General features: G+C 47.4%; 1 protein-coding gene and 1 long non-coding RNA gene across 2 annotated transcripts in view; one reads left to right on the plus strand and one right to left on the minus strand.

The window, feature by feature from the left end:
• Window positions 1–26,888, plus strand: part of Sh3rf3 (SH3 domain containing ring finger 3) — a 340,867-nt gene extending 313,979 nt beyond the window's left edge. The window contains exons 9-10 of the mRNA XM_087598703.1: window positions 18,250–18,584; window positions 23,944–26,888. Coding sequence (XP_087454829.1) covers window positions 18,250–18,584; window positions 23,944–24,112 — 504 coding nt within the window. The 3' untranslated portion in view covers window positions 24,113–26,888. The remainder of the gene's footprint in view (window positions 1–18,249; window positions 18,585–23,943) is intronic.
• Window positions 166–8,859, minus strand: LOC134483910 (uncharacterized). The gene is made up of 3 exons (XR_015645820.1): window positions 8,773–8,859; window positions 4,002–4,169; window positions 166–429 (listed from the first exon to the last, which is right to left on the minus strand). It is a non-coding gene; the product is annotated as an uncharacterized LOC134483910 (long non-coding RNA).
• Window positions 26,889–27,092: the final 204 nt, after the last annotated feature.

Genomic DNA, 27,092 nt, shown 5'->3' on the forward strand with positions numbered 1-27,092 from the left:
TTGGAACCAGTGGGTAAAAATTAATTAACTGATAAGAGGACGTTAAGTTGGAAGGGAGGCATGACAGGGAAGCGCCCTTGGGGAAGTTAAAGAAGACACGAGAGAGATGCCCAAGATACACTGTATACATGTATGAAATTTCCAAAGAACAAATTCAAAGGGAATTCTTTTAGGTTTACTTGTTTTTATTTTTTGTGGGTGGGTGCTTTGCCTGCAGAATGATATTGTAGGAGTTTTCCTCCACTGTGAAAATTCAGAGTATCTCCAGACATTGCCAAATGTCTCCTTGAGGGAAGGTCAAGCAGGATGAACAGTGGCATGTAGGACCAGGACCTGGCTTACCCTGGGTGATGTTGGGAGTGACTGTCTTAGGAGCTCTTTCTTCTGCCCAGCTTATTTTTTTAAGAGCCATATGCCTACCAGAGACACCTGTGGGGGTAAAATTGAGCTGTTAGAAATGTATCCATCTTGTTTCATTGAAACTTTATGCTCATTTACGTTGTGTCCCAGAGACCTGCTGTGTCACGTGCACCCTGAGCTGTGTTAGGAGCTGGTGAGAGTGTAGCTGGCCAAGTATGCAAGAAGGAGCTGGCCTCTGTCTCCAGCAAAGAGGAAAGAAAATTCCTAGGAGGGCAGATTTCATGGTAAGAGCTCTTACCAAAATAAAAGTTTTGGAAATAGACTATTAATGCAATGAAGGCTTTTGTGGGGTTTTTTTCCCTTCAACTCAAGTCTGCTTTACCCACCAGAAGCTGGGTCACTGACACCCCAAAGAGGTTCTCTGGGTTTATCAGGGGTGCTACCACAGTGTCTTACAGGCTAGGGTGAGGACTGATAGGTTAACATATATGGAAGATTTGGGCAATTGTGGCTTATTCTAAAGGGGAGACTCTAGGTTCTAGGTGACCCCTGTGGTAAGGTATTGGGCAACTCAGGTGTGAATTACTGGGCAGCCCAAGTTGTGAAACTAGGTCATGCTTTAGGTGGACATAACATCAGACCCTTCAGAAAATTCCTAAGTGAAGTCTAACATGAAATACTGGGGCCTTCAGGTGAAGCTGGGCTTGCATCAGAGACTCAAAGGTAAGGTCTAACAAATGCTGAAGGGTTCTTGAATTCTCCACCCAGCCTCCAGCAGGTAACTGAAAAGCTCTGAATGACTGAGAACTTTGGGGAAATTCAAGGTGGTCATTGACTGTGTCACCCAACTCAAGGAGGACAGGACCACAAAGGGATCCATACTTCAGAGGGAGCTGAGCTGCCTGGCTGAAGGGAGCTTTACCGGAAGCGGTGTTATGTGGTCTGATACCATGTTGAGGCACGTGCTCACTTCCTGTGAGATGTTTCTCATTTCCCTCTCTCCTTTCTGTCCTCCCCTTTCTCTTTACCCCTCGCCGTCCCTCTCCTCTCTTTCTCTCTCTCCCTCCCTCCCTCCCGGCCTCCCTCCCCACCCCCCCTCCCCTGACTTGAAATTGGAACCAGAGATTATCTGAAATGTGTGTCCTAGCAATAAAATCCTACTGCGTTAGGCTCCATGGTGCGCACCTTCAATCCCAGTACTTGGGAGGTAGAGGCAGGCAGAACTCTTTGAGTTCAAGGTCAGCCTGGTCTGCAGGACAGCCAGAACTACATAATGAGGCCTTGTCAAACAATAATTCCCTACTAAAATCCTTCTACCTACCTCCATTCCTGGTGAGACCTTAAAATCGAGATCAATCTCTTAACCATACTATCAGTGGTAAATTCTGTCTTGGTCTGTGTGACCGACCATTTGGTTGGATTATATTAAATATCTAGAATTTAGCTTGTTTCCAGTAAACCTACACTGAATTTGGATCTTGGCATCTTTCCTCCAAGAATCCTCATCTCTTATTTGGATGACTATATGTCTTCAATTATACATGTTTCCAATATTTCTGTAGAAATATTTCCAAGAAAATCTGTCAGGATGTACATTTTTGTGTATTGCTGTTCTACATCCATTTGCTTATCAGAAATGCAGTGTGTGTGAAAGGGCTGGGATCAAAGGTCACCACGCAGGTCCACCCTGACCCTGGGGAATCTCATGGGATGTATTGAAGTCAGCTCTAATCATTTGCTCCAAAGCTCAGTCACTTCGCCAGGCCTCTGTAGGCATGCACCCCAATGCCTGGTAACTCACACCCCCTGCCAGCTGGAGCCCCATCTGTACCAAGTCAGAACACCAGCCTGTGTCAGGGCATCCAAATTCCTGGAGCATGCGTACCTGCAACACTGTCGTCACATGGCTGTCCCATGACTGTCTCATAACAGTGTGTCCACTGTGCTCTACCCCAGAGGCATGCTAGGTGGGGGGAACACCAAGGCCCCTTTGTAAGAACATGAATGATCTGGGAGGCAGTACTGGGTCATATTTAGAAAAGAGGATGTGCTGAATTTTCTCAGGTGCCCTCTTAGCTCTGTAATGTTGCAGGTTCCTTTGTGAGGTCCAAATTGAACCTCTACCGGGACCTCCTGAAATGAGACTCACAGAGGCAGTGATCGATGCAAAAATAAAGAGTTTAATCATTCCAGCATGTTGGGATCGTCCCACTTCAAGAGGAGATGACCCTGAGCAGACTCTAACAGGGAGTTATATACCTTGCAAACAATTGGGGCAGAATTCAAACAATTGGGGCAGAATTTACCCACAATGGTAACTAGGCAGGGTACTGTGTGCATTTGGTGGAGCGAAAAAACTTTCAGATCGGACTCAGTGTACTGTTGGGGACTTTTTGGGAGGGGGGGAGTGGAAGCCACAGGTAGCTTTGTGTGACAGTTTGGCTTGCAGCTGTTCCAGGAACTAAACCATCTTTTTCTTCCTGGAAGGGAGGGGCCCTGTGCTTGGAGGTTTGTGGTGGGAATTTTCCCACTGGCCCCAGATCAGTCCCAACTCTGGCTCTGTCACCTTCACTGATTGTTCTGATTGCTACAGTTCTCTCTGGTTCAATGTTTTTTTTTACACAACATTTTTATTAATTTCATACAACATATTTTGAATATATTCCCTCAACCTCCCATCCCTTCCTAGCAGATGCCAAGATTCTTTCTTTACTTTTCCTTGCCCAAGTTCACGTTGTCCAGCTAGTGTTGGGGACGGGGCTGCCCTGACTCATATTCAATCTATTAGCAGTCACATCATTAAAGAAATTGACCCTTCCCTGCAGTTACTGGTAGGGTTTTATGCCCACCTACCCCCCACATCACCTCTCCTCCGGGGATTTTTTTTTTTCTGGCTGCAGCTTTTGCAGGTCTTTTGCATATTGTCACAACTGCTGTGAATTCCATGAAATACAGCCTTGCTGTGTTGAGTAAATACTGTTTCCCTGATGCTCTGGCTTCACACTTTAGTCCTTAAAGATCCCGGAATCTCATGGGAAGGGATCATATGTGTGTCCCATTTAGGGCTGAGCACTCCAGGGTCTCTTGTTCTCTGCAAGTTGACCAGTTGGCATTCGAGGCTTTTTTAAAAATGAAGTATAAAAATGAAATCTGCCATACTTGTTTGCCCAGGGAGTCTTGCTTTCAGCTTCCCCTGGGCTGAGCAAGGTTGTCCTCAGTCACTGCTGTCTACTCAGCAGAGCCCCTACTGTGATTCCTTACTTGTCAAATTAACCAGCCAGTTCTGAATGTATAGAGGGTTTGAACCACCTGAGACCCCACTCCCAACTCTGTGCTTGCTGTGCTTGCCCTGAGACCTGAGGACCTGGCAGCCCTGTGCTTGCATCGGATGCAGACCCTGCTTCCGCTCCCAACTCTGGAAGCATTGCCGTGGCCTCTGCCGTGGGTCTGAGGGAAAGACTGTCTTCGGGCTCTTTCCCTCTGGCTCAGCAGAAGTGATCGTTTCCTATACAGTAAAAGCCAAGGGTGGAAGCAATGACTAAGTGCCACCTACACTGTTTCCTGAAGAGGAGGGAACCTTATGTGCACACCGTTGTGGTGCCAAGCCTCTGTAAAGGAACCCTACTGTGGATGACTTACACACAGGTGAAGTGTGGCTTCTCCCAGGTGAGCTATGCTGCCGGCGAATGAGTCCATTTGAGCCCCACAGTACTCTCCCAGGGCTTGTGAGTTAACATCCTTCACAATGGGTGCAATTGAGGCGTCAAGAGGTAATAAGTAGCAAGATCCAACCAAGATGTCCTATGGACCTGAGAAGAAGAGAAATAACAAGGAAAGATGTCACTGGGCTGTATGGCCCACCCTTCCTTTTTGGTAGGGCAGAAGATGGTATGACCATTAAGTGTGGACACTGTATCTTGGTGGAGGATGAGGAGTACTTTTCTGTGTCAAGTCCTAGCATTCATGACATAAATATTGCACAACTAGCATCAGGGATGTGATGTCTAGAACTTCCAGATTCTTCAAAGCCTGGTAATCACTCTGGGTGAGCCCAGGCACCCTTCAGAGTGCGTTAGAAGGACGGTGTCTTTGACTTTCAGGACTAAGCTTAAAGGGCCAACTATTGCTGAGGGATGATGGAGCACACCTGTCAACCCCAGCATTCGGGAGACAGAGGCAGGTGGATCGCTATGAATCTGAGGCCAGCCTGGTCTACATAGTGAATTCTAGGACAGCCAGGGCTATGCAGAGAAACTGTATGTCCAAAAAGGTGGGGAAGCGATATTTTGTGTGTTAAACTCCGCTGGCCACTTCTATGCTACCCAGAGCAGCCGAATGGTCATGCCAGGGGGCGTCCATCAGTGGCACTGCAGGGTCCAAGCTGAGACCCACAATCTGCAGTTTTTAGGCTACTGTTCTCTTTTAAGGACTAGAGGGGGAACTGGAAAATTTGCGCCTATATAAGGACATAGACCCCTGCCTAGGATCTGAGCCTCTGCCTTCCACCCTAGCCCCACTCCCTCCTCTGCCCCTCGGACCAAGGATGTCCTCACCTCTGGCTCTCTCTAGCTGGAAGTGAGTAGCAGACATCGGAACATATTTCCATGGTGTGGTGTGGCTATAACAGTGATTCCCAACGTTCCTACCCATGCGACCCTTTAACACAGTTCCTTACGTGGTCATCCCCCGGCCATGAAATTACTTTAGTTACTTCTTCATAACTGCAATTTTGCTGTGATGAATTGAGATGGAAATGTCTGCTGTGCAGCGTTTCTGATCTGCAACCCCTGTGAAGGGGGCATTTGACTCCCAAAGGGGTCATAACGCACAGGTTGAGAACAGCTGATCTAGAAGATCTTATAGCTATCAAAAGTTCATGTGAGACATTTGGGTAGGGATGATCCCACTGGAGAAGGGAGGAGCTGAGCCTGGGTCCAGGCTTCATGAGAAGGGATGTCAATATCAGGGCAGAGGGCACAGGGCCCTAGACACATACCCAACCTGGTTAGGCAAAGGGCAGTCAGAAAGACCATGGCAAGCAGCCATAACACAGCCAGAAAACTGGAAAGCGGCAGCGTCCTGGTGGGAGGTGACTCCTATGCCAGTGCCCTGGGGACACCCAGTCATGGGGCCCTGGGCCTAACCGAGGGCTGCATCTCTTGCCTCTCATGAACTCGAGTTCCAGGTCACCATACACACTGTGTGTGCTGCTAGCAAGAAGGATGCTCGGTGTTTCTACCTGTATCCCAAGTTTGACCTGGAAAGGTCTACTTCTCGTGGCTGTTTCTTGCAGCATCCCCATTCATAGGCCAGGAGCTGTGGTGGTCCTTCGGGCTTGGGGCTTCTGGGGTGTCCTCTGTCACTGCCTCCCACAGGACTATTTCAAAGACTTAGAGAACATTCTTGTCTCCAGAGATTACAAAGGCTGGTAGATAGGGCTGGTTTTTATGCCTTAATTATTTCACTCCTTTATTAATGATAATAAATGATAAGTTTATTTTAAAATGATTCTCTGGCATACATATAGTTTTACCATATATTAAAAGAAAAGCAAAGTTGCACATTAATAAAATGGATATGCTTTTTAAATTTTATCACTGTATGTGGATCACTGTGTGTGCCTGCACGTATGTGTGTGTACCACCTGTGAGCCTGGTGCCCAAGAAGACCAGTAGAGGGCACTAGACACCCTCAAGAGGTGGAAATGCAGATGACTGTGAGCTGCTCTATGGGTGCAGGAATTGAACCTGAGTTCTCCAGAAGAACAGCAAGTTCTTGCTTGGTTTTGTTAAATTAGTAAATCCCAGCTGAATGTCTGATACAGCGTGACATAAAGCAACATCTATATTTTTAGGAGCCATTTAATTATTTACATCATATTTGTGGTATCCAGACTAGACAAACCGCAGCTAAGGGTATGTGGCTCAGTAGTAGGACATGGGCTTAGCATGCGTGAGGTCCTCGATTCAATTCCTAGCTAGAATAATTTGTACTACAAACTTGATTGGACTAAGAAATGCTGGAGTGAATAGTGAATAACTCCTCTGCATATCCTATAATCTTATTTTCAGATAGTTAAATGATTAAATCTCTGACCCAACAAAAGTGTTAGCTCATCAATAGATTCCTAATGTAGTAGCACCCTTAAGAGATGCAGAAAGGTGGAGAGACACAGTGTGAGGAAGTAGGTCACTGGGGCATGCTAAGACTATCTATCATGCCTGCCTCTTTTGTATTCATCCATCCACCAAAAATAAAGGCAGACTCCACCATGGCCCCTGTAGCCATGATGTCATGATGCTCTGCTCAAATTTTGATGCACTAAACCTTTTAAACCAGGGAACCAAATCTGCCCTTCCCCGATTTGTCTCTATTAAGTGAGTTCTGGTCATAGTTACTTAAAACAAGACAACAAAAAGATAAGAACACTGCAAAACTTAAATGAGCTAAGTGCACTGTATTTCCTGCAGTCGGACTTGTCCTAACAGAAATGCACACTGACAGAGGCACCAGAGCCTAATGAAAGGCTCTGCTTGCTTCAGGCAAGCTCCTATACCGAGAGCGGGCAGAAGCTGGCTTCCACTGACTGGCTGTCATGAAGTTTCCTCTACCACTGTGGAGAGACCTGCTCCATCTGGAGTCTCAGCCCGTGAGATGTGTGCGGTGCCTGGGCTGCTGTTTCACAGGCATTGAAAGCCTGTTGAGACTCTGGAGTCATGAACCAGGAGTCACTCTCTGGAGCCTTCCCACTGCAAATTGGGCCCCAGAGGGATGCCTGTCACTTACTGAATACCTGTGTCCTTACCATTACCATACCAAGAGGAAGGGACCTCTGAGCCAGTGGTTAGGTCATTCAGAGTGTTGTCCTCAAAAGGGACTAGTGTGGTTACTGAGGGGCCCTGGCTAACTCCCATGACAAGTTAATAAAAAAGAGTACTATGACCCCTGAAAATCTTTCTGGATTCCTGACTTACCATCTGCTCTCTCCCCTCACTGTGTGTCCACTATGATGATCAACCGTGAGGCCCTCCCCAGGGGTAGAACTGATGGGCCCACCTGCTCCCCAGCCTCTAACACTGTGAGCTTGATAAGGCTCTTTTCTTCATGTACAGCTGACTTTTTTCTCGTGGTGAGTCACTAGAGCCATAGTTAAGGTTTTAGCTCACTCTGCCTGCTCCTTACTGTTTCCAACCCTCCTTTCATCCTCTCAGGCTTCTTAAGTGAGCTATAAGCTAAGCAAATGACTCAATGGGTAAAGAGCTTGCTAAGCAACTGTGAGATACCAAGTTCTCAGGATCCTCTGCACCTACATGAAAAAGAAAAAGAAAAAGAAAGAAAGGAAGAAAGGAAGAAAACAGGCACAGTACCATGACCTGTAACCCCAGTGCTAAGAGGTGGAGAGGAGAAGATCCAGGTGGTCACCCAGACAAGGCAGTGTGGCTTCATGGTCAGTGATAGGCCTTGTCTCAGTGTCTAGGGTAAAGACCCACAGAGGACACATCTGATGTCACCCTCAGACTTCCACATGAGTACACAGTGGTCCATGTACCCACATATATATGGGCATATCACACACACACACACACACACACACACACACACACACACACACACACACACACACACACACACACACACCAAAAGAAGAAGACAAAATGACAAGATTCAGGGAGCTAATTTTTAGTAGGACCTGACTCATAGGAAGTGCTCAAATATTCCCAGTATCATTTTTCTGTTTAGAAACTCATGTATCCACTTTACATACAAAGGAATGAAGGATTGTTGGAGTCCAGGAGTCACATCGCAAACCACACAAACACCAATCTCAGTCACACAGGGATAATTTATTGAGCATTCACTCTAGGACTTACCAATCAGGACCTCAGACCAGACTCAGGCATTGACTGCAACCATGAGCCAGAATCCTATAGGGCTTTTAAGCTTGAAATCTGTAAACATCTCTGCCAAGTTATTCCACCAACCAGGATTTAGGGGTAGGGGATTTCCTTGGGAATATATCTTTGTTTTACAGTTATCCTGCTCCATTGGCTGGGGTATTCAACTGTGGCAGGAAACTTGCCTGCCTAACATTAACTTGCCAACCAGGATGTCAGTTCCCCATCTACAAGATTCTTTCTGCCAAGTAGGATGTCAATTCCCAGGGAGGTCTTGGGAACTTTAGTCAACCCCTACTCAACATGGAAGTCTTATTCCAAATGGCTCTTTTTTTTTTTCCTTTTTTTCGGAGCTGGGGACCGAACTCAGGGCCTTGCGCATGCTAGGCAAGCGCTCTACCACTGAGCTAAATCCCCAACCCCCCAAATGGCTTCTTATATTGATGCCAATGTTTCTTTTGTGTCGGAGTCCATCCCAGGGGCAGCTTATGAAGACAAAAAACATGAAAGCTCATACCCAGGTGCGGGAAGTGCTGCTGGGTGGCTGGTCCAGGTCCAGACTTATTGTGGCTAACTATACGAAGCAGCTCTACTGGACCTCTCTTGTGATTGGCTTCTGAGAACACCAAAACACAGAGCATAAAGGATTATGCAGCCAACTCTGGCATAGGAAAGTTTCCTGGTAACAAACAGTAATGACAGCGCACAATGGCTGGCTAGACAGGCAGGCAGCAGTGACCCGGGCCTTGACAAGGATAAGAGTGGGTACATAACTAGTTTGAAACAGCCAACCATAAATGACATGGGCATCCAGTTCCATCCCACTCCCAAGCTACCACAGCATCCTGTGCTTCTCAAAGGCCACAGCAGTGCCGTAGTGTATTTTCCTGAGACCCCTCAGAGGGAGCTCTTCCAGGGCTCCTTCATGCCTTGCTAGACTTGACTGCTCTTCTAGAGCCCCCCCTAGACCCAGGTTAAAGAGAAGGCAGCATTCAATTTACTCTTTGGTCTGGTTCTAAGTCCAGCTAACTGCTCAGATCACAATCCGTGTGTGTGTGTGTGTGTGTGTGTGTGTGTGTGTGTGTGTGTGTGTGTGTTTAGGTTTATTTTTGTTTTATGGTATGTCTTGCCTGTGTATACATAAGTACACCACCAGCATACAGTGGAGAGGAGGCCAAAAAAGGACGTCATACTTTTTAGAAGTATTGCAGGTAGGGCGAGCCTCCGTGTGAGAGATTGGAACCAAACCAGTGCCCTCTGCAAGAGCACCAAGTGTTCTTAACTGCTGGGCCATCTCTCTAATAGAGTTCTTCTCTGAAGGACCAGTACCTGCCTGTCATCTGTCCTTCCCACTTCCTACGGTGCCCAACACCAGAGCCTACCACAAGCCACTGAGACGAGACTTCACTGAGCAAAGCAGTGCACGCTGGGTTTCCATCCTAGAAAAGCTACATTGTATCAGGTACATTGCACCTGCTCCCTACAGCCGGCCTTCCCCACCAGTTCTATGAACCAGTATTTTTTTCATCTTCTATCTTTTGCCCAGGGAACATTTCTGAATGTTTTAATGTTTAAAATACCCAGTATCTCACGCCCCAACCTTTCTGTCTCTTTTAATTAGCTTGTTAACTTCTGTCTCTTTATCCATTATACATACTCTATCTCCTTGCCCTCTCAAAAAGTACATTGCATATTTATACCATTAGAAACCTTGTCTGCTCTTCTAGCAACTGTGTTTTTATGCAGAGCCAGAACTGTGCTCTTTCTCCATTAACATTTTAGCCGGGCGTAGCTTTTAATTACCCTCTCCCCAACCTGGTCTCCGACATACAGTAATCATCACAAAGCTTCCAAGTAGAGCTTTGTGCCTTGGAGACAGACTCAGAAAAGTTAAGGGCAACATGTCTTCATTGGCCCTTGTATCTTTTTTTATTTTAGGGTTTTTCTGTGTAGCCTTGGCTGTCCTAGAACTCATTCTGTAGAACAGGCTGGTCTTGAACTCAGCGATGATCCTCCTGCCTCTGCCTCCTGAGTGTTGGGATTAAAGGTATGCTCCACCATCCCCCAGCTGCCCTTGTCTCTTGTCTCAAGGTTTCTTACAGCCTCCAGCTTTGTTCCTGGTCTCAGCTCCCTGTGCATTAGCATCTGCCCAGGTTTTCTGATGGCTGTTCCCACAGCTAATGGGGAATAAGATATTCTCCCTTCTCTACCCCAGACCCTTCTGCCAGCCTCTGCCACTTGTCCTTCCTAAGGGCCTACAGGTTGAGATGACATCTGAAAGGCCCCTTAACCACTGCCTAAGCACAATTTGCTTCTTTCATATTCTGTCTGCTGAGTCAGTCAAACTGTTGAGTTAATCATCAGACTTAGGATAAAGTTGGCATAAAGTCAGTCAGAGACTCCTCCCAGCCACACAATCAGAGAGCAAGGCTTTATGTCAGCCTCTTAGCGTAATGCTTCTAGGTCTAAGCCCCCAACAGACATCTCCGTATCATCTTCCTTCTGAGCCAGTGGTTCTCAACCTGTGGATCTCAACCCCTTTGACAAACCTCTATCTCCAAAAAGACACTGCAATTCATAATAGTAGCAACAGGTATGAAGTAGCAACTTATGGTTGGGGTTCAGCACAGCATGAGGAACTAACTGTATTAAAGTATCATGGCATTTAGGAGCTTGGGAGCTACTTTTCTAAGCCATAAGCCATCCTGTGACCACCTCTGTCACTGTCATCTCCTCAGAATTGTTGCAACAGCTACATTCAGTCCTTAAGACTCTGCTTTCCTTCCATCTCCACAACTTCACCTCCACTGTAGCATCTCGGTCATCCTTTGAGGTGCCAGTGTGCCGATGCCTTCCTCCTCACAGAAGTGACACCAAGCCCCTTGCCAGGAGCCGTCTAACTGAAACCATCCACTTTTTCCTCTGTGTGTGTGTGTGTGTGTGTGTGTGTGCGTGCGTGCGCGCGCGCGTGTGTGCACATGCATGTGTGTGCGTCTGTCTGTCTGTCTGTCAAGCTCTCTACCTGGAGCATGAACCTTTCATTTATAAACAACTTCTATAAAATGTGTCCGTATGCACTCTGCCTGGTGCTACAGACTTTTTTTTCTACCTTAGTTCCAAATCATGAGTGAAATTCCCCACATGATTCGGACAAGCTCTGTATATAAATCTATTCTAATAGCAAATAAACCAGCCTTTTAAATAAATCATACTCTAAACAACATCTGTTAAGGAAGCAGGCAGCTTTCATTCTTCAGCTCACTGTGGCCCGGAGCAGCCTGCACCTTTCACAGCAGGGGACCTAGAGTCTGTGAGCAGACTCCCCTCTGCTCCTTTGTTTAAAGCTCCTGCACTTGGGCCACCACATGACTAATCACAGTGCCAGCCCTCTCTCACCTAGAAAATAAAACTCAACTCTCTCAGGCTGATAAACTTAAATTTTTAGTAGATTCTTGCCCCACCTTGGACGTCACCTATTGTAGTAATTATTAAAAATGGAATCTTTTATCTCACACTAGTGCGGTACCCTAGGGCCACATGGCATCTGCGGGGTATTTTCATCTCGGTGGCAGTTGGTTCTAATGTGGCACCACACTACGCTACCTCTAGCTATCCTCTAGCCCTGGCAGTCTCTCTACCCCCATTGCTAGCTGCTCTCTCCCAGCTGTCTCTCTGCCAGCCAGGAACTCTTTAGTCGCAGCTACCTGGTAAAAATCAGGACACTAGAGGTGCAGCAGCGCAGCTGGCCTATCTGGGCTCCCTGCAGACTCTGCCCACACTCCCAGCAACCACCCCCTGGTAGCTATAGTATAAACTCCCAGCAACCCATTAAAATCAAGACTCAAAAGCTTATAATTTAACTTTGTTAAATTCTCAATCCACAGTATGTCCACACAATAAACTCAAAACCAATTGATGATATAAACCTCCCACCTAGGTAAGATAAATTGACCTATAGAAATCTATCCCTTAAGAAATATTCATAACTACCTGTTATTTCAAGCCACATGGATCTGGGTCATCCTCTGCCTACATCTCGGTTCTCTTTCTTTTCCTCTTCTCCCCTGCCTTACAGAAACTTTGTCCCCATTACTTTTTACTGTTCAACTACAGGCCTCTCCTTAACTTGTGCCAGTCTTCACTTGCATAAAGACATCAACCTACATATGTCTAGGTAAGGATGTTGGATGTCAGATTCCCTGGAACAGGAGTTACAGACAGTTGTGAACCATCATATGGATTCTGGGAATTGAACCCAGGTCCTCTGGAAGAATAGCCAGTGCTCTTAACCACTGAGCCATCTCTTCAGCCCAAGCATCTGGCTTTTAAGTGTGCTCTTTCAACACATTCTGAGCCTGGGCCACATTACCTACAATCCCACCCTTTCATTATCTCCATACCAGGCCAGCTCTGTCCCCTTCCCTTAGCAGTTGCCCCTCACAGGGGACCAACTCCTGCTCTGTAGGAGAGCAATGACCATATTCTCTGGTTCATACTCCTCCACCCTGTCCCACTTCCTCTTTAAGTGAAAAGGCAGCTGATGCTCAGAATAAGTAACAAAACTTGAGATGCTGGTCCAGTCTACTTCCACCCTGGGATCTAACAACAGCAGCCATGGTGGGGACAGAGGGGTTGTTTCCAGGCTTCCTCGATAATCTGCAGGTTCTCAAGGGTCACCCAGGTCAAAGCACGATCTGAGTCTATTTCACCTGAGAGCACTGGCAGAATGAAGTTAAGTGCTCCATCGTTTCTTCTCCAGGCTGATGAGGTATCAGCACTCTCCCATCACCACCATTATCAGAGGCTCTGTGCACCTCAGCTTGTGCTGATGGCATGTGATCTGCAGACCCAAGATCTCCCGGGCTGCCCGGACCTCGCTGTGGGCTGCCTGGACCTCGCTGTTGCCTACGTGGTGGGCAAGAGTCCCTGACTGAGTCTGTGCCATCCCCCATCCCAAGCCTATGGAATACCTCATCAGTTTGACTGACTCAGCAAACGGAATGTAGAAGAAGCAAAACCGGTTTAGAACAGGGAAGAGGCAGTGTCCAGGCTCCACCTCAAACCATGGGCCATTCAGAAGGGTCATCTGTAGCTTTCTGCCTGCTGGTACACTTATCCACAGTGTTTGGTATGTACAAACAAACAAACCTAGGTAAAGCACTACTACAGAAAGGTTCATACGACAGATCCGTTTGAAGATGATGGTGTCCTGGCCTCCTCTGCCAGTGTAGGTAAATAAAGGAACTCACAGGGATTCAGCTCAGTAGTTAACATATTTACCTAGTGTACACAGTAAAGTTCCATCCCCAGCAGAGCCAAGCAGCATATGTGTGTATGTGAACATGCAACACACATGTGTATATATATTTATGAGACCAACGTGTTGCCTCTGTACTAAGAGGGTGACTACATATGTGTATATACACATGTATGTATGTATATATGTATGTATGTATGTATGTATGTATGTATACATGACTATATGTATATGACTGTATGATTATATGTTTACATGCCGGGTATGGTGGTGGAGGCCTGTACTTCCAGCTACTATGGAGGATGTGGCAGGAGGATTGCAGGTTCTGGTAAAGCCTGGGCTACATAGCAAGATGTCTTCCCCAAAATAAAAGATAATAAAGGAGCTAAATGGATGAATTTTAGTGAAGTGCATAGTGTTCCTGAGAAGCCTAATACTAGTATTCAAACATCAGATTCTATCCCATGTGACAATTTTCTGTGGTTTCTGATTGGCCCTTTAGCAATGAGTCTTTATATAAGCTACAAATGCCTTTGTCTCCTGGCTGCATTTTTATACAGGTACTCCACAAAACAAAGGCTTTATGAAAGCTTCAATCTTAATCACAATCCAAAGTCATATCTTACCACTTGTATGTCTTACAGCACGGTATCAACAAATGTCAAAAAATCTTTTTTCAAAGTGCTTGGAATGGAACCTGGGGGCTTCTGCATTTACCCAAGTGCTTTACCCCCTCCCCCCTTCACTACATCCATAGCCCCATGCCAGTTTCTTTTAATATTGGAGTTCCAGATGATTCTTTTATATTTTGTTGCTTTATATGTGGGGGTGCTTTGTCTGCATGTATGTTTGCACTACATACATGCCCATGCCCTTAGAGGCCAGAAAAGGGTGGCAGATCCCCTGGAACTGGGGTTATAGATGGTAACAAGTCTTCATGTGGCTGCTGGGAATTGAACTCGGGGGCTACTGAGCCATCTCTCCAGCCCAGGCAGCAACTAGATACCTATATATGTATATACTGTGTATATGTAAGTGTGAGCATATGTGCACAGCGTTCTCTCAGGAGCTATCATCTATCTGCCTCCCAAGATTCTATCTAGCTCAGTGGTTCTCAACCTTCCTAGTGCTGTGACCCTTTGATGTAGTCCCTCATGTTATGGTGTCCCCTAACCATAAAGTTGTTTTTATTGTTACTTCATAACCATAATTTTGCTACTGTTGTGAACCATAACGTAAATATGTTTTCCAATGGTCTTAGGCGACCGCTGAGAAAGGGTCATTTGACACTCCCCAGGGGGTCACGACCCAAGGTTAAGACTCACTGCTCTAGAAGAAGCACTTTTTCATATGTTCATGTTGACAGTGGCATCTTCTGACCACACCTCCAGGTGGAGACCCCAGCCTGGCCCAGTCTGTTACCTTCCAGCCCTGCACCCCGGCCAGACTGTTCAGTTCCATCTACTGGCTCTGGGCGCACTGAGATGAGCGATCTAATTCCAAAACAAGAATGGCTGTGATGGAGACACAGAATCCTCATCTTTCTAGACTCATTCTCTAGTTTAATCACTGTCCAGGAGAAAACCTACAGGCCACCCTTTTAAAACAGAAGCCTCAGTCCAAGCTGATCCCGTGAAATCTGTTCTCTCCTGCGTGATGCTTCCAATACTGAATCGTGAGTCTGTCCCTGCCACATATAGCAAAGTGACTCTTGGCTAGTTCTTATCTGTGTCCCAGGGAAGTGTTTGGAACATCTGCCACCACATTCCATCAACTGCAGGCCTATATTCCAAGGATTCCACAGCGAAGGGATTACTAGAAGCTGCAGGCACTGGCAGAAGTCCACTCCAGAAGACAAACGTTTTGGAGAAATCCATGTATTCAAGATATCAGTGTCTATCCAAGTTAAATACAGAAAACCATGCATCACCTTTAATCCTGAAGAATTGAGACAGGAAAGCTATACATTTGAACACTCTGCCCTTTTCTGATACATACCATTAAAGCTGGACCTTATCACCGATAATCGTAGTGGTACTGGGGGATGGGGAGTAGGGGGTAGCAGGGACTTGTCTTCCTCAAGTTCACTGTACATGACACCGAGGGTCTCACAGCCCAGAGTGCCTTGTGAACGACCCCAAGTATGTTCTCTATTCAGGCATCTATGAACTCTAAAGCTGAGCTCAGTTCATTATGTGTGCAAGCATTGAGTGCATGCTATGTCCCAGGCATTGTATTTGGCCCGTGAATGCTGTAGTAAACGGGACAGCGCCACCCTTCCAAAGCTTGTGCCCCACAGGAGAGCTGGAAACGGGGCAGTGAATAGTAATCCAATGGGGGAAGAAACAAAGTGGTCAAGGGTTTTTGCTGAATGCTAGATTAGTCCTGTCTCAGTGGGAGTGGAGGAGGACCACACCTTCAGAGTAAGCAAGAGACTAGACTAGACACCTGGATGACCCCTGCTTCCTTCCCTGAAAGTCCATTGTCCTGCTTCAGGAACGTTAGAGGTTGTGTGCTGATGTGCTCTAAGACACTTAGCAGCATGTCTGGACTACACAAACTGTCTCAGATCAAGATCACCCCATTATGAAGCTCTATTGTCCTTTTGGAGAGCCTGCCCTGTCCTCAGCAGTCCTTCCATTTCTGACCTGGGCTGGCCATCTGCATTTCTTTGTTTCCGGGAACACTGCCCTCTCTGTCTGCACCAATAGGATGGCCTGTGTATATCCAAACTTGGCAGTACTACACCCCAAGAAACGAAATGCAAAATGCTCCAGCTAAGCATGCATATATGACTAAAGGTTTCAGTTTTCGTTTCCCATACAGCTCCCTCAGCCAGGCACAATGCAAAAGAAATGTGGGCAAAGCTCTAGGAGAAAGCTAGACTCTGTGACCACAGGATGGCCAAGCATTAAATGCCCCAGACCCCACTCTCCCCCACATGGGTGGGAAGAAAGGAAGAAAAACCAGCTCAGGGAGTCCCGTGCCATGTAAGAAGGTATAATAACATAGAATATTAGCTAGCAGGAGGTTGCCTTTGTATGATGTCCTTAGCCTCTTTTTAAAAAATAGAATAAATAAGTAAATAAATCAACCAGCTCTCAACTTAAAGGGAACATGAGATAGTTTATTCTGAAGCCATTTTGATTGACCATGCCTGGGAACATAGATTTAAAGCAGTTTCATGGAGTTTTGTAATCTTACAGAGAGGGAAAATCATAAATCAAGGTAAGTTTAAAATATATTAGTGAAAATATGAGAGAGACGTGGCTACAGCATACGGGGCGAGCTTTTCTATAAGCCTAAAATGCTATGACATTCTTAGCTGTTGGGTTTGTGGACAAGAGTGGTCAGCTAAGTTAATAGATTCCAGGAGTTTGTATCCTTTAGTCACAGGATGTTAGTTCTGACACAGAGGTGGGCAAGGGCCGGCTTTTCTGGATGCTTACACTGCCCAGGACAAGGCACTTATTAACTGTAGTCTCTCCACATCTGAAGTTCTGTCCCGTCAGTCTCTGTAGACACAACTTCTTCCCAATGCTCTTTACAAGACTCAGTAGCTTCTCTCGCTCGCCTACCGTGAGACTGCAGAGCTTAAGGACACCCTGGGTGTGACTTTGTGACCCTCTGGCTGCTGATGGAGGGATCACCACTGTCCAGGTAGCCATCCTGACAACAAAGCACCCCCAACACTGCACATCAACAGAGCCAGAAGCCTTCAAACCATCATGCCTCAGTTTCTGGCCAAGTGGACCTGAGACACTACACATCTTGAGACTTAAAATCACACATGACACAAACATTATATACATGCTATATATACATATTTTTATATATGCACACAATATACAAGCCACATATACGCATACATTATTCATGCTATATGCAAATATTATACACACACTATACATATATACACATTATACATATGCAACATCTATATACAAATTATACACAGTATATATGTTATATACATACTACACATATGCATACTATATATACTGTATGTATATCCACACTATACATGTATATATGCACATACTATTCACATACTATATGTTTACTTGTATACTTATAGTTTAGACATATCCACACACATTAGATTAAATAAACACTTAAGTAAAACTGTGGACATTGCCAGGGACAAGTGCTCCTGCCTGGCCCACAATCTCCCAGGAATATTTAACATATACACATTTATGCGCACACACACACACACACACACACACACACACACACACTCACATAAATGCACACACATATATTCCACTGCTGTTTGTTTAAATGAAGAAAAGTTTAAACAACCAGGGGTTCTAAACATTGTCTCAAAGACACATGCCGTGACCTCTCCTTAAATGAGGCCTGCTTGTCGGCTGCCCTGTGTAGAGGAACTACCCTCAGCTGGGCTACAAGTCCTACAGTTTTCTTCCTGTCAGAAAAGTCAAGCCACAGTGTGGCTGAGACTCATGAGATGCCCCAGTAGGAACAGCTCCCCTGCAGAACAAAGCAGCCACCCTGAGTTCCTCTGCCCCAGCCCGTGAAGTTCTATGGGTTCCTGAGGAGTCTGTTCTGTAGGATCCCTAACCTGCAAACATTCCACGGGAGCCAGCCTGAGACGCTCCTCCCGCCTTGCCTCTGCGGTCTTCCTCTCACTAGATTTACAGGACTCTTCGGGGGCGGGGGCAGACAAGCCGGTCCTCCCATAGACACTAACATCAGTTAACTGTGTGTCCGCAGAAGGAGAAGAAGAGCGGACTGTTGAAGCTGCTGGCTGGGGCCTCCACCAAGAAAAAGGCGCGCTCCCCGCCATCTGTATCTCCGACCCACGACCCCCAGTCGGCCATGGATTCCTCGCTGCAGGGTGCCGTGGGCCCCGAAGTGTCCCCATTGACCATCCACGGCAGGGCAGGCTCCTGCCCCGTAGAGAGTGAGATGCAGGGCGCCATTGGGCTGGAGCCGCTGCACAGAAAAGCAGGCTCCTTAGATCTGAATTTCTCTTTGTCCCCCTCCCGGCAAGCAACTCTGTCCACGGCTTCCATTCGCCCTGAACCTAAGCCACTGCCCAGAGAGAGGTAAGGAGGTGAGGGCTTGTATCCCTGTCCTCTCTTTCCGGATAACACCTGAGTTCTGGAACCTTCCTGGGGACTGGGGAAATGGGCTTGCCCAGGGATCAGGGTTAGCACATGTCCCTCTTAACCCAGGCCCAGAGCACATTTATTCCCAGTCTGCCCACTTCCTGAATTTGGGCTTGTCAGACCCACTGTGGCAGAGCACAGGGCACTCCTGGCTCAGTGCTGGGTGCCCAACCTTTGAGGCCCTCAAGTGAACCCTTCCAGAGTCCCCTCTCATCCACTCACCCAGAAAAATCATTCTTCTTTGAACCTCAGAATGTTGACATTTTGGTATTATGAAATGTCGCTCTAAGCTGTCTTCAAGGTATATATGGTCTACTAAGTCAAGCCATTCAGAATCACCAATACTCATCCATTTATACAAACTAGCAACTTAATGTAATTCAATCTTGAGTTTTACAGATCTGGAAATTGAGCCACAGAGATGAGACCTGCAAGGCCACAGGTTAAGGGTTAATAGGTTGCCCAAGTTTTCCAAGTAGTAGGGCATCTACCTTGGTGAGTGGGTCGGTGTGTTTGAGTTTACAACTAAAGTCTGGAAGGCCTTAAGGGGATGGGGTAGACTTTGCCCAGTCTCTATGGTTACAACACAGCTTCAATAACAAAAACATAAAGTCTATCCTGAGAGCAACGACAGCATTTTTGTTAGGTCTCCACAGCTCAGTCCCTTGTCACCTGAGTCTGAGAACACAGCAGCTAACCATAGAGACCACACCCAGGCATCAGACAGCAGGTAGACAAGGGTCTGTTTAGATCAGGAATCACGAAGGCTTCCTGTGAAGGCCAGGTATGAAGTATCGCAGATGCTGGGGCTCAGCTCTGCATGTAGCTTATACATGCCTCATTTTTTGGGTATGTTGTGCACATTATCCATTGAACTCCCTTAAGCCTTCTTAATCCAGCACCCCCACTTCCTACTGAAGCCACTGATGTTCTGTAGAAGCCTAAGAAACTTGCTCATGATTCCACAGCTGCTAGCAGCTGGAGGAGAGGTCCAACCGAGACAGCTTGACGACCAGAGTCCAAGTTCATACATTCACACACACACACACACACACACACACACACACACACACGTTCTGCATCAGCAAAGAAGTTGGCAGCAACAGGGCAGATCACGTCAGCACAAGGGGAAAGCCAAGAAGCCAAGGACGAGTGGTTTTTCCTTCTCAGACACTTCCTGTCTGGGCTGCTGCCCGTAAGCACTGCCCACAGTTGGGGTGGGCGAGCCTTCCCACATCAACCTCGGCACCCAGGACAGCTCTTCAGGTGAGGCTCTCCACCCAGGTGACTCTACTTTGTGGCAAGTTGGCATTAAAACCAACTGTAGACGTATTCACTGTCACATAAAGGGATCAATGTCTCCATCTGGACAACGGTCGAGCGAGTAGCTGTGGGCTACCCTGTGGTATCTGGGAAGCCCAAATGGATAGGAACTGAAGATGTGTGACCCAGCTCCTAGAGCTAGGACAGCTGCAGCAAAGACTGAGATTGCAGGCCCTCAGCCTGTGCGAGGCACTCATTTTGCAGCTTCTGAGTCTGGACCAGCTCTCCTTGCACATGCAAAGACCTTCCAAGTCTTAGACTTAGAAAGATTAGGCTCCTTGCCTCACCCTCACAGTGCAGGACTCTTTCTGAAGGAAATCCTTCTGAGGATGTAAAAGCTTCTGACAGCCCAGACCTCTGCTGGGACTCCTTGGTCTTCAGATCACATTCCCTGATGTCCCCGGCCTAGGTGACGGGAGTGCTGACACACAAACACAGCCCTCACCTCAAAGGGAATCAGAGATGGGTGATTATGGAACCAAAGTCGTGTGACCATGGCCAGAAACACAGATTTAGGGTTCCCAAAATACTATGTTCCAGTATGGAAGCAGCTTCATGAAGTTTTTATAAAGAAAAAAGGAAAATCATAAATCAAGGCGTTTTTAAAAATACATTGGCGGAAACATCAGAGGGCCATTTGCAGGCAGGCAGAGAAATCTCAGCTGCAGGCCTCAGATGCCCCCTTACAGCATGTTTAGCCCTTTGGTTGATGAGGAATAGGGTTGTGTTAATACATTCTAAAGATTTTTATCTGTTTATCAGGACAGGTCTTACACAGAGGTGGGCAAGGAAAGGCTTTTTAGTTGGGCTAAAGATAGCCCAAGAGAAACTATAATTAGGCGCTGGGTCTACAACATCCCAGAGGCACTGATTGAAGTTTTAATCAGTTAGCCTTTGTGCTCACAGCTTATTTTTCCCCAGGAGTTCTCATTTATGACAATGAGGAGGCCAATTCTGCTGCCCCCTCCTGCTGTGGCCGAGCCTGCCAGATGGCCTCGGCGCCAGCTACATTGTAGGTGTGTGGATAAAACATTCCTTTGCCTTTCTTCTTCTTTGAGCTGACCCCAGCTTACTGCCCATAGCCACACAGTTGACTCCTGAGGAGACCACATCATCCTATCAGCCGGCCATGTTCAGTGATGCTCAGAGACCAAGGGTCCAGAGCTCTTGACTGCATATTCCAGCCTAGAAAAAAGAAGTGACCCTGGGAAGTGTTGGCTTTTCAACTTCATTACACAGACAACTGTCACCTGCTCTAGGGCACAGGGTAAAGGTGTCAGCCACATGCTACCCAGATACTATGGAGGCCGGCAGATGAGGGTGAGCAGTGGTGTCCTGACAAGAATTGAGCAGACACCAGACAAATGTTATCTGAGGCGGCTGGTCCTCAGAGGAGTGCAACCACATCCACCCCCTGCAGATGATGACCACTAACTACACTTTGGAGTAGGAGAGTCTAGCACAGGGCCCCAGTTCACACCCAAGTGCCTACGCATTTCCAAAGGAGCAAGGAAGGGTGAATGGCGCCTACATTCACAGAAAGAAGAAAGGGTTGTTAGTTCCTACAAGGGCATCTATGCTGGTGTCTGGAACAATGTGGGGCCTGCCCTCATTCGAAGGTCAGAAAGGTTCAAAGGTCAGAGAACTGGAATAGAGTAGTTCTTACAGGATTAACATTTGAGGGTAGGAGTGGAAAGTGAGGCCACGCTGAACTCTGTATAGAGCACAGTACAGTTTACAAGGAGGAGGGCTCAGGAAGAGTGCTGTCAGGGTCGCAGCCAAGTGTCTATCAGGCTAGCACTATACACACCTCCAGACTCCGGGTTCTTGGAAAGGAAGTCTTTCACAGCACAGAGCACCCTCAGACTTCACCCAGAGAGCCATGCCCAGAGCACAGAGCACCCTCAAACTTCACCCAGAGAGCCCAGCAGCAGCTCCTGGCACATGGCTGACAGGAGCAGAAGAGGCACCGTCTGTCATAGGGATCTGAAAACCGGACCACGGGGCCTTGGATGCTTCAGGTTACCCAGGTCTGGTTGAGAAGAAGCAAGGGGGAACTAGGCCTTATTAGCACTAGGCCAATGATGTGACTTCAGTCAGTTCAACCTGAAGCTGCATGTCCTACAATCTAAAATGGCCATCCCACCAAAGGAAATCTCCAAACACCTTCCAGTCCAAACGGGGCACCAACCCCCTCCACTGAGACGAAGTAGCTCAGGTGAGAAGCCCTGAGGTTTAGATGGAGAACCTGGCACGTGGGCAGGTTATGGCACAAAGGTCACAGAGCCAGAAAGGAACAAGCCCATGTCCCAGGATTGGAGCAGTCCCCAGTCCTCAGAGGCCATGGCTGACTGAGTTCATGAGTTCACCAGGACAGACCTCCAGACAGATATGAGACGAGCACAAGAGGAGAAGGGAAGACAAGAAAAGGAGGGGCTAGATAGAGATCTAGCAGCTAAAAAGACAGCTGTGCCTTCCTTATAGCTGTGTCTAAAAGGACACCAATTGAAAAACAGCCTATATCAATCTTATGTCGAAGGCCTCATTGTGACAGCCCACATGTGTAATTTGATAGTCACCCCATTAGAGTTTGGTCACCTCTCCTCTCACTGACCCCCTTGCTCACCCCTGCTGGTTCCCTCTCCCTTCATATTTCATGATCCAACACCTTTCATTGGGTTGCTTACAAGAGCATGCCTGGGGGCATTTGAAGGAGCATTGGTATATTACTAGAGACTACACCATGAAGGAAACATCTCTCCCTGTCCCAGCTACCATCAAGGCTGTAAGTCCCTGGGGATAGATGGGTCCTTGTGGGCGCCCCTGCATGGCAGGATGTTGGTGGACTCGACGGTACAGCCCCTGTGCAGGTGCCATAGCTGCTGCAAGTTGCAGAGTGCCACAGTCCAGTTCTAGTGAATCTCACTGGGTCACACACAGAAAGAACATCAAAGGGACTTGGGAAGAGAAACAATGTCAGTGGGAGAAAGAGAGGACAAGGCACGATAGTTGAGGGAAAGAAGGACCAAGATTCATTACATACATGTCGAAGTTGTCAAGGAATAAAAACAGTATTAAAAAAAAAAAGTGCTACGGCTACATCAGCCTTAAAGGCAGCATTTCCACAGGGCTCTGACCCTCCCCCAGCTCTGACATCCTTCCTACCACCTCAGTAATATTCCCTGAGCCTTGGAGAGGGAGACAGACAGACAGACAGACAGACAGATATAGAGATATAGATAGCTAAGCATTCAACTTATTATTCTAGGCCCTGTGACCAAGTACGAGTCTCTGCAGTTAACAGTGCCCACTGGAGGGAACGTCTCTTGGCCCCAAGCTGACAACAGATTACTCTGTGGGTTGGACATAGTTCTGGAGTTACTTAGAGGCACTTTGGTGGATGTGTCATGTCTGTCTTGTTTATAAAACAGTGGGTAGCTTCCTCACCAGGGCCATGCCTTCCCGAGCCAGGCTGGTTGACTTGCCACTACTATACCAGTTGACACACGTGGCTTGGCCAGTCGGTAGCTGTTGTCCTTGCAGCATCCTGTGTGGCACAGGACCACACAGCACTGTGAAAGCTGGCCAGTGGGGAAGGAGCTTCCCTGCCCGTTTCAGCTTGGTGTTCCTATGACCTACAATTAGAGCACGCGATGTCTTTAGAAATACAGTCCCATGGCCTGGCTCTGATGCCATACAACCACAGTGGCCGATATTGTTTTAGGTTCCTGAATATCTCCATGACCAACAACTGTCCAAAGGGAGATTAGATGAAAGTTAAAGAGCTTTAGGGAAATTGAAAAATAAAGATAAATCAAAATTTCACAGACTGCAAAAAGGAACCACACACTGTAAGAACTTATTCAGAGGGAAGGGAGAGGGGAAAGAGTGCTTGCCATGGGCTGGGTGGCTACAGGGGATTAGAGGGACAGCCCACCCTGAGGCTCCCACGCTGTTTCTTCTGTCCTCCCAGGTACCGTGTGGTGGTCTCCTACCCTCCACAGAGTGAAGCAGAGATCGAGCTAAAGGAAGGTGATATTGTCTTCGTGCACAGGAAGCATGAAGATGGCTGGTTCAAGGGGACTCTGCAGAGGAATGGCCGCACAGGTCTCTTCCCAGGCAGCTTTGTGGAGAGCTTCTGAGGGCCATTGCTCCTGGCCAGCTTCTGCTGTCTGGGGTAGAGTGCCCAAGAAGACACTATGTGAACAGAGGACACCTTCTCACCTAGGTCTGAGGTTCTTTCTGAGGTTCTTTCTAAAGCACCGACCAGGAACAAGCAGACTGGGGCGATGACTCTCCCATGAAGTCCTTACTGCAAGCACACATGGGCAGTGGCCTGTTTGTGAAGGAAGGCCGTACCCTGTGATGGATGGAAGCACATGTGGGTGTGAGAGAGAGAGAGCAGTAGCACAGAAAACGTTACCCATGGAGACAAACACACTACCACGCCACCCGGCGGCTACAGCATTGTTAGCTGTCTGTAAGGTTGGGAGCCTGGGAGGGTATAGAGTGGGGCCACATGCTAGGGCTGACAGCAAGCTTCTTCCCTGCCTTCCCGGGGTCCTCTATATACCTCTGTCACCTGACATTGAGCCCCACAGCCAGGGCACTCATGGTTCAGGAGCCTCAGAGAAGGGCTGTGAGTCTCCCAAGGTGTCCAGTGGGGTCTTGTGGGGCACAGGAGCAGAATCCTCAGGCTTTGTCTCCCACCAGGACAATGAGCAGCACCGCCTGGTTCCACCGCCGCTGTCGTCCCATTGCTTCCTTCTTATGGCACACCTTTTTAATGTACGACTCTGAGACTTTATATATTTCTAATAGGTCAGACGCTGCATATTTTTCATACACCTGGTGCTGATTTTTTGTAAAACTAGAAACCAACTTGGGTAAGCTTCAAGGGGGAAAAAAAGGGAGGTAACATCAAAAGAAAGTTTTATATATTTCCCAAATGAAGTTTGGAGCATATTGAGGAATTCCTATCTGTAATGTCAAAATGCTGGCTGGTGCCCCACGAGGCGAGGGGGAGGCCTGCCAAGAGGGGCACATGGAGTTGGAGAGTGCCTTTCCTGGCTGTTGGAAACAGGCTAAACCATAAGCTCCATCTTGGTAGGAGTAATTATGACTAAAAAGTGGAAACCTATTAAGGAATGGATACATGGATACTGCCTTTTTGTGTGGCAGAAAGCGCGCGCGCGCGCGCACACACACACACACACACACACACACACACACACACACACACACGCAGGCACGCGCATACACTGACCCCAGAAGCTTCCTTTGATTGCTTTAGAGAGAATGACTAAAAATAACATTCTTAAAGGGCGTCTTGCTGCCAAAATGCAGCTCATACAACAGCTCAAATCCACTATCTTGCAAAGGTTTTTTTCTCCTTTTCAAAAGTAAATAACTTGCCCTATGCGGCCAGGCAAACTCCATCTGCTAGAGACCAAAGGTACAGCGACAGGCACGAGCCTGATGCTTACTTTAGACTTACAGGCCCGGAGACGCTGGAAAGGAAGGGGCTTGGTCTGCTCTGAGGCCTCCCTGTAAGGCCACTGTCACAGCAGTGTGCTTCTCGGGAGGCTGGCCTGGTGTTACTGTCACACCTTAGGAACACATTCTTGTTTTTCAAAAATATCCCGAAAATAGCAATTTGTGAGCCTGTGTGTACATTTTTATAAACTCACACAGCCCTGTGTATAGCCTTTGGTAGCAGAGGGCATTACTGCTTTCCATAATAAAATTAAGACCATGTATCCTCAACGTTCCTATTTGGGGATATGACCAGCTAGTTGTGACTGCCGGGTGGCTACCACATGGAAGCCAGCACACCCAGAGACAGTCTCACACCCCCCCAGGTGACAACACACTTACTGGACATAAAAAACTGTTCTGAGCCAGCTAGAAACTCTAGGTCAAGCATAAGGATCCCTGTGTGCAGGCTCAATGACAGCCACAGTATCTACTCAGTGTCACCGATAAACTACTTGCCCATCCATGAACAAAAGATCTAGGTGTGGTTCAACCCTTGGTGTCACCGTGGAGATACACAGATCTACACCCTGGGGGAGACATGTTCTCAGTGGAACCAGAGCTAACTCCAGATTCCAGACAATAAGAACAAGGCCTTTTCCTCCTAAACAAGGTCAACTGAGCCCACAGAACAGACTTGACCTGAAGCTGTCCTCCACGAAGCACCGGCTGCTTCATGCAGAGGAAGGAGCAGCTTCATAGAAAGCTAAGGGAAGTATCAAAGAATCTTTGGGAAACATCAGCTGGATCCTCTCGCAGCCAGGTTTACACTGGGTCCACCCTGGGGAGAGAAGCAGGGCCCTGGGGCTCATCCTCAGCTGGGCCTCCTGAGATACACAATGAGCCCAATGGTCTGAGCATTTTGAATACTCAAGCCCATTAGCCTTCAAAATCCTGTTTTCCACAGTCAATGGCAGAAAAGAGGTTCCTTTCCTAAGGTCATCTTCCCTTGAGGACACGTCTTGGCTACCAAACTGAAGCCAGCACCTCATCTAGAACCTTCACATCCCGTCCCTGCCAGCAGCATGTGCCCTTACTCAGACACTCGGATTTGGTGGCCACGTGGGTTTCATTCAGTAGTTCTCAGCCCTTCGAATAGAGGGTCAGCAAGGAGACAGGACAGTTTAGCCCCCAGAGGACTGATGGAACACGAGAGACAAGAGGAGGCATAAATACAAGGCGGGGCACCCCAAAACCAGCCCAGTAGACATGGAAACCTTTGTACTTTGCACAACACACACCGAGACACATGCACACATGTGCTCCCAACCCCACATATGTTTTTATTATACACCAATGTCAGTGTGTGATTTTAGAGGAATTGACATAGTGGCAAAAGCTGATGCCTGTGTTTGAGTCTTTAAATAAAACTGAACATGGAGAGGCTGTGTGTCTCAATAGAGGGACCAATGCAGGTGGGGCTGATATGAGCCCGAGAGGGTTGGGATGCAGGCCTCGGGTGGCACAAAATGGCAGTGCTGTTTTAGCTGCTGTTCTATGGCCGTGAAGAGACACTGTGACCAAGAGAGCTTATAAAAGAAAGCATTTAATTGGTGGCTTGTTTCCAGCTTCAGAGTGGTAAGCCCA

The sequence above is a fragment of the Rattus norvegicus genome, chromosome 20, assembly GCF_021556685.1.
Source record: "Rattus norvegicus strain SHRSP/BbbUtx chromosome 20, alternate assembly SHRSP_T2T, whole genome shotgun sequence".
In the NCBI taxonomy this organism is placed as follows: Eukaryota; Metazoa; Chordata; class Mammalia; order Rodentia; family Muridae; genus Rattus; species Rattus norvegicus.